The 7,998-nt window shown below is 48.8% G+C and overlaps 1 protein-coding gene across 6 annotated transcripts in view; it reads right to left on the reverse strand.

Annotated features, from left to right (window-relative positions):
* Nucleotides 1-7,858, reverse strand: part of SGSM2 (small G protein signaling modulator 2) — a 38,409-nt gene extending 30,551 nt beyond the window's left edge. For 3 of the 6 annotated variants that reach the window (XM_045490415.1, XM_045490416.1, XM_045490414.1), the window contains exons 1-2: nt 7,535-7,856; nt 3,989-4,064 (exon numbers count right to left, since the gene is read on the reverse strand). In XM_045490415.1, coding sequence (XP_045346371.1) covers nt 3,989-4,064; nt 7,535-7,591 — 133 coding nt within the window. In that variant the 5' untranslated portion in view covers nt 7,592-7,856. Of the gene's footprint in view, nt 1-3,988; nt 4,065-7,534 lie in introns of all 6 variants that reach the window. The other 3 variants (XM_045490419.1, XM_045490413.1, XM_045490417.1) reach the window with 3 other exon arrangements.
* Nucleotides 7,859-7,998: the final 140 nt, after the last annotated feature.

Consider the following 7,998-nt stretch of genomic DNA (forward strand, 5'->3'; position numbering starts at 1 on the left):
TTCAAATGTCTCTATTCTAAGGAAGCTCAGAGGAGCTCATCTTGCCGAGGCCTTGCCCTCCTCTGCCAAGAACAGAGGGGCCAGGGCAGAGTAGAGGGGCCCAGGGCCCCAGTACTGTCCAAACTCCAGGAAATGTGGCCATTCTGTGGTTGATCCAGCCTCCACAGCCTCTGCTCTGCTCACCTCTCTCCTCATCTTCCCTGCACTCCAATTCCTTCCAGAACAATGCTGGATTCTGGACAAGGCCAGGACAATAGCACAACCCAGTCAGTATAAGACTGGATCTACTTTAGACTAGAAATTCATTTCAGAGCATTTGCCCAGGGGTGAAGGAGACTGACATATTAGAATCTCCAAAATGCCAGAGGGATGGAGTTTTCCATCAATACTTACCTATTCTTCCCTGCCTCTTCCCAAGAATCCCTGATTACGATTCTACTGTGTGATGCATGTAAACGGCTTGCAGACAGGAAAAAAGTTTGATAATCACTGCTTTAAACGTATCTTATTTTGAACCCAAACTGGGATTTACCTCACCACCGAATACCAATTTTGACGAAGCCTAAGGATTCCTTTTCCCTGTGGGCTTGACTTAGCTTTATACAGCTTTATACTTAGCTTGACAGCCCCTACTGCTAGCATTCTCCTCAGTGTATGCACTGAGCCCAAGGCAGGGGGAGCCGACTGGCAGAGGCTCAGAGATGCCTTTTGTTTGGCCCACAGATTTTTAAAAAATGGGAATTAGTTGGGGCACCTGGGTGGCTCAGTTGGTTAAGCGTCTGGCTTCAGTTTGGGTCATGATCTCAAGGTTTGTGGGTTCAAGCCCCACATCAGGCTCCATGCTGGCAGTGTGGAGCCTGCTTGGGACTCTCTCTGTGTCCCTCTCTTTCTGTCCCTCCCTCACACGCGCTTTCTCTCTCTCTCAAAATAAATAAATAAATATAAAGTATATAAAAATGGGAAATAGTTGGTTGGGGCACCTGGGTGGCTCAGTCGGTTAAATGTCTGACTTCGGCTCAGGTCATGATCTCACAGTTCGTGGCTTCGAACCCTGTGTCGGGCTCTGTGCTGACAGCTCAGAGTCTGGAGCCTGCTTGGGATTCTGTGTGTGTGTGTGTGTGTGTCTCTCTCTCTCTCTCTGCCCTTCTCCCACTCACACTCTGTCTCTCAAAAAGAAATAAACATTAAAAAAATTTTTTTAATGGGAATTAGTTATTAGCCTTTAAAAATTGGGGAATTTCAGGGGTGCCTGGGTAGCTCAGTTGGTTAGGCAACCAACTTTGGCTCAGGTCATGATCTCGTGTTTCGTGAATTCAAGCCCCACATCGGGCTCTGCAGTAACAGCTCAGAGTCTGGAGCCTGCTTTGGATCCTGTGTCTCCCTCTCTCTCTGCACCACCCCCACTTGTGTTTCTCTTCCTCTCAAAGATAAATAAATAAACATTAAAAAAATAAAAATTGGGAAATTTCATATAAAAACCCAGACTTCTGTCTTCTCTTAAGAAAAAAACAAAGGCCATGGCAAGCCTGGGCTGGCATTCCTGCAGGAGCTGAATAGTGGCAAGCAATATTCAGTCCACCCCAGTCCCCACCACCACTGCCTGCAGTGTCACACCCAGACAGCTTCTCGTGTGGACCTTTTCCATCTGACTGTAGACATTATTTAAGTTTGCACTAGCAGACCTAAAGCACCTCCTGAGATCCAGCAGAACGGGGCTCCTCTTGCTCCTGGGCTGACTTTACAATCCTGGAGACTTGGGTTTATTTCATAGACCCTTGGTCTGTTTCAGCAACCAAAACTGGCTGAAAGGAGAAGCAGCATTCCTTTTGAGGGTAATATCCCTGCCTGCTGGGAAGAGCCCCGGGTGGGGGGGGATTTGGGGGGGTGGGGGGGAGTGGGGGGGGCTTCTAGGCAAGATACAAAAGCAAAGCAAATGCTCCATTGCTTCCTGGGGGCCTCTGCAATGATCACAGGAGAGCTGACAGTTTCTTCTCATCCCAATTGGCCTGAATGTGAGATACCCACAACTTTTCTCTCTGCCTCTCTTTCCCCTATTCCCCCTTGGCCACCCACGTGTGGCGCCCATGCACAAGCTGTTTGCGCTATTTTGTTCTGTTTTCTGTGTTTGTTGAATGTGCTCTGGATAAGGAATTAAGCCATGCATAATTGGGCCACCAGCAAAGCCCTTCTGGTGACAACAACAAATAGTGGCTAATGTTAGGAGCACACAACACAGGTGGAAAGGAGTAGGGGTCTAATATTCTTCAAAGCCACTTACTGAAAGACTACCATGCTTCTCCCCTAACATAGGTTCTGCCTGAGAAAAGGTGAGATTAGATTGTTCCTTGTAACCCTGAGAATCATAACATATCTCAAAGAACCAGGAAACACCCAAAGGGAGGGGTTGGGAACTGAAATCCTGCAAACCTAGTTTCATCCTCAACATCCAAAGGAGAAGGAAAGACAGACATTTCCTGAGCTCTTCCAATGCTAGAAATGTTCTCATGCATCATCTCAATCCCTCCAAAAATTCCTTGAGGTAGGAATCACCACCCTTTTTTAGGAGAGCAAACTAAGGGTGACGGAAGCTAAGAAACTTGTCCAAGATAACTTAGCAGAGCACCAAGATTCACTTGCATCAGTGTGTCACTCAGGCTGGGTCCACAGGCCATCTCTTCCCGATAGCTGTCCCTTATCTCTCGGCTTTTATTTTCTCCACACCTTTATCATACAGGATATATTTACGTGTGCACGTGTCTTCTGTCCCCAAAGAATGTAAGCCCTTGGGGGCAGAGACTCTGTCCATCTTGTGACTGCTGTTTCCCTATGCGGAAACAGGATCTAGCACATGGTGGACTCACAGCATTTGTTGCTGGACTGATGGCAGGCAGCTTTATATGCCTCACCATGCTACTGTCTGCTCCTCTCACTCCGAAACACACAGCCTCTCTTCACAAATTCCCAACACCAATCTCAGAAGCCAAGGAAAACAACACAGAGATGGCAAACTGTTCTTTAGAGAGGGAGTTGAACGGAAGATAAAAGTCCTGGAAATCCAAGAAAACTCTATTGTGTATAGAGACTAGCTTGCCCCTGTAAAGGCAGAAGTCTTCAGGAGAGGAGGAAGTGATGGTTTATTACCAACGTTCTCCCTTTTAAGGTGGGAAGGCTTTGGGTTTCCCTCCTGTTGTAGCTCATGCTGTTTTGCCCCCAATCCAGGGTCTGGAGAACTGAGAATGCCAGAGCAACACAAGTGGGATTAGTTAGAAAGTTGAGGGGCGCCTGGGTGGCTCAGTCGGTCGAGCGTCCGACTTCAGCTCAGGTCATGATCTCGCAGTTTGTGAGTTGGAGCCCGCATTAGGCTCTGTGCTGACAGCTCAGAGCCTGGAGCCTGCTTCGGATTCTGTGTCTCCCTCTCTCTCTGTCCCTCTCCCCCTCACATTCTGTCTCTTTCTCTCAAAAATAAATAAATGTTAAAAAACTTTTTTTAAATAAAAAAGAAAGTAGATGTGGCACAGAAAGCATTCCGAAACACAAACCCTTCCCCAAAGTTACACATAAACCAGAGCAGCAGTTCCCAGACCAGAATCACCTAGGTCAGTGGTTCTCAAGGCGTGGTCCCTGGACCAGCAGCTCAGAACCATGTGTGAACTTGTCAGAAATGCCAATTCTCAGGCCCACCCCAGACCTATCAGAATCAGAAATTCCAGGGTTGGGACCCAGGAATCTGTGTTTTAACAAGTTCTTTGGGTGACTCACATGCATACTAAAGACCAAGGGAACTAAATACATATACAAATCCTTTGGCCCTGGAGATCCTAATTCAGTAGGTTGGGGACAGGGCCCAGGGAGAGCACAAGTACTTCACAGCTGATTCTAATTTGTAGCCACATTTGAAAACTACTAAACCTGAGCACTCCTCTTTCCCTGGCCCCAGGACAGTGTCCTCAGTTCTAAACCCTCTTTCCCACTGCCCCCAGTCACTCACCACACAGAGCAATGATGTGGCTGCTATCTTCATGCACAAACTTCCTGGTGACAGCTTCCTCCATGATTTGCTTCACCTGTGGACAAACGGGCAGCATCTTACTGATTTTTCTGATCAAAGGGTTGTGGGCAAGTAAATAGCTTGGCTCCGCTCTCCTGGTCTATCTCCTATTCTACTTGCAGATTAGATAGTAAATAGGGATGGGAGAGGTGGGGAAGCCAAGCGTCTTCTTGGAAAGGCAACCAGGAAGAGAGATGTCATCCACCAAGCAATCAGTGCAGATGTTCCAGTCCAGGAGGAAGTGCCTTGCTGTGGAGAAGACGGACAGGATGCCATTTGCTCATGTGCACTTAGCTGGAGAAGAGCTTTTGGGCAAACTGTCCGTTAGGAACAAACTAGCTCATTATAGGCTGTAGATAAACAACCTGCCCCTCATTTACTTCTTCAACGTTCACCCAGGCCTCAGAGACACTCTCCACACGCTTGCAAGCCCAGCCTTCTTTCTGTCTAGATAGAACCCTGATGTTTTGGGTTCCTACATGGATATAAAAGTTTCCAAGTACCTTGTAAGATGAGCAGTTACATCTGTCTTTAAGAAAGCCCTTTTTAAAAAACACATACACACAACTTTTTTATTGATGTACATAAAACTACAGAAAAGGGTATATGTCATAATTACACAGCCTGATGGATTTTCACAAGCTGAATCCACCTGTGAAACCAGCATCCAGATGAAGAGACAGAACATGTGACCAGCATCCCTGAACACCTCCCACTGTCATGTTTCCTTCCACTCACTACTCTCCTCAGGGACATGTGCTATCCTGACTTCTAACAGCATAGAGTCTCTTTACGGGTTTTCATACTGTTGATAGATGAAATCACTGTGTGTAGTGTTTTGTGACTGGATTTCTTTATAGGTTATAAGATGTGTTCACATTGTATGTACTTGTGGATTGTTCATTCTCCATTATGTTAACACACAATGAACTGTACGTAGGTAGTTTCTAATTTGGGGCTGTCATGAATAGTGCTACTATGAACATTAAAAATATGTTTTTTAGTAAACATAGGTGCTCATTTTTTGCATTTATATTTCCAGACAAGACATTTCTGATATGTATATTCCACTTCACTAGATTTTGCCAAATAGCTCTCCAAAGTGGTTGTACCAATTTACACTCCCATCAGCAATGTATGAGGTTTTAGTTGCTCCCAACATAGAAGTCAAGCACTTTTGATGTCCTGGGGGAATTTGCCAAGAAACAGATACTAATACTGGAGATTAGAGAGATGGATTACCTCAACCCCACTGTAAAATCTTATATGAAGTAAGCTCTGGGCAGAGCGTGTCTTTGTCATTCTTCGGACAAGGCATACAGTGTTCCGATGCTGCCCTTGCTCCCAAGACCCTTGCTGAGGACTGTACAGTTTGGAGAGTGGTAAAGCTTCTAAAGCCTGCAGAGGAGGTAGGGAGGACCTGGAGGCTTCTCCCTATTGAAACTGCTCACAGTTAGCAGTTAGGTAGAGGGGAATCAGATTGATCCTGCACTCTAAATTGTTAAAAGCTTCCTAGGTTACTTGCCAAGCGGTGTTTGTATTAAACAGAGCATAAAGTCACAGTTTAAAGACCTGCGGGCATCTGAAACAGGCCGGTGGGGCAGATTTGGGGGTTAGAAGGACATACAGATGACTCTAGAATTATATCAGAAATTCTGTATTGAAAGTCCAGCCTTGCCTACAATTATCCCCACTTCCTCTACTTGTGGAAGAGGAAGGATATATTTCTCTCTAAATCAAGTGCTAAAGGGAGAAGGGAACTAAGAATTCAGAGCAGGTTAAACTTTGTCAGGTAATATACATAGCTGTGGCATATTCTGGGCATTTCTCATATTTGTTTAGGAATCATTCTTAGAGCAGTATAAAAAGCCTTCTAAGTATTGAAAAAAAGAATCATGTTATCAGAAATCTTTCCTACGTCCCTGACCAACTCTAAATTTGGAGCACAGCAACAATCCTAGCACATCCATCCATGGTTTAGGTATGGCTACTTTTTTCTTCTTGTTTATACTGTTCATATGAGCCTCTGTCACTAGACTGCTTGTTTCCCGAGGATAATCACTATGACTTGGGATTGCCCTTTTGCTTGGGGAGACCAGGGTTTAGTTGAAATGCTGATTTGATGTCCTCCTGATCTAAAATGCTTTCTTGGCCACTTCACACAAAAGAGGTGAGGCAGCTTCTCACACACAGCTGGAAAGGTGAGGATTTTAACTACTTTGCCAACAAGAGGGAAGGGCACAAATGTTAGGTAGGGCACAGTAGCCAGGCCACATTTAATGCAGGAGAACCATCTAGGGCCTTCCAGGAGTTTATGAGAACACATAGTCTTCTCCAATCCTGAAATTCTAGGAAGAGGTAAAGGAACCATTATGGCAAACTTTAATATATGAGATACATATCATCATCCTTCTTTCAGAGATGAATAAAATAAGACTCAGGTTAAGTAACTTCTTCAAGTCACACAAAGTTAGGTCCAGAGTATTCCAAGGTTACACATCCCTACAGATCTTGCAGTCTCTAAAATCAGTAGATTTATTTACCGAACACTCATTGAATGTCTACTGTGTGCCAGGTCCTGGATACAGAATAGTGGACAAAACAGACTGGTTTCCTGCCCTCATGGAGTTTGCACATCTGGTAGAAGACAGCCACAAAGGTAGTTGCAAGGAGTTCATGGTTCCCGAGGCCTAATCCATTCTAATCCATACTGCAGGTTTGAGCTCTCCAGCTCTCATGTGCGGTGAGTCATTCATATGGGTACCCGCCCCCCCCCCCCCCAACCAACACGATGAAACTGAAATGGGCTTTAGGGCAGGGTCAAGGTAAAGGACGTTAGTAGAGGGGAGAGCTTTTTTCTCTTTCTGACATTTGGGGTGGGGCGGGAATCCTTAAACGGGGAAAAAAATCTTGAGTCTTAAAAAAAGCATTCTTAACCTCCCCCCCCCCCCAACCATGGTCTCTGGGTAGGGAGGTGGGCGTGGAGAAGCAGCGAGGTGTGCGACGAACCTCCTGCAGCCGCGATTCAGTTCCCAGAGGGATCCCTGAATCTTGGGTGTAGGGCAAACCAGAGCTAAGCCCCCAAACCACGCGTTTAGCGCTGAGGCCCTCGCGGGGCCCCGCCCCTGCCCATTCGGCTTGGGCAATGAAAGGGCAGCACCACTTCTCCAGAAATCGCCACCACCCCTCCCCCGACCTTGGTCTCCCAGCGCTGTTGCCGTCACAGGGCGGGGAACTGCGGGATCGCGGAGCAAACAAGCGCCGGAGCGCCGGCCTGGCTCCTCGGACGGAGGGGTGCTGCCCCAGATCCGGGAGAGAGCCGGTAGCCGCAGCCAGTCCAGGACCCCGCCCCCGCCCGGCCCAGGCCCGCGGGCGCTGGTGCCGGCGGCGGCGGGGGGGGGGGGGGTACGGACCTTTCCGCGTCCTCCCCCGCCGGGCAGCGCGGGCAGGGACGTGAGTCTCCGGGGGTCTTTGCTCCTACTTTACCTCCTTCTTTACGTTCCACAGCAGTTTCTCTTTGACTGCGTCCTCCGCGCTGCCCATGGTGTGGCGGGTGGCAGAAGGGCAACGCCGAGCTGTCCCCCAAGTCCCCCGTGCGCCCTCGCCTCCTCCGCGCCTCTCCGCTCAGCGCCCCACGCGCAAGGCGGAGCCCCCGTCCGCCGCGCTCCCCGCCCGCCGCCACCACCGCCGCAGCCACTGCCCCGTGCTGGGCTCCGCAGCCATCTTCCGAGCCCCGCACAGACGTCAGGAGGCTGGCCCGGCCCCTTCCCACAGTCGGGGGCGGGGGGGGGGTGCGCTCAGCGACGGGGGGGTCGGGGCGGGGGTGAGGCTGCGCGCGCCCGGGGGCGGTGGGCCCCCGGGCGCGCGCCTAGCTGGCCGCTGTCATGGCAACGCGCCCGCTCCCGCCCCGAGGGCGCGAACCCTCATTATGAGCTCCCGCAGCCAGTTCC

This window comes from Leopardus geoffroyi, chromosome E1 (genome assembly GCF_018350155.1).
Source record: "Leopardus geoffroyi isolate Oge1 chromosome E1, O.geoffroyi_Oge1_pat1.0, whole genome shotgun sequence".
NCBI classification, from domain to species: domain Eukaryota; kingdom Metazoa; phylum Chordata; class Mammalia; order Carnivora; family Felidae; genus Leopardus; species Leopardus geoffroyi.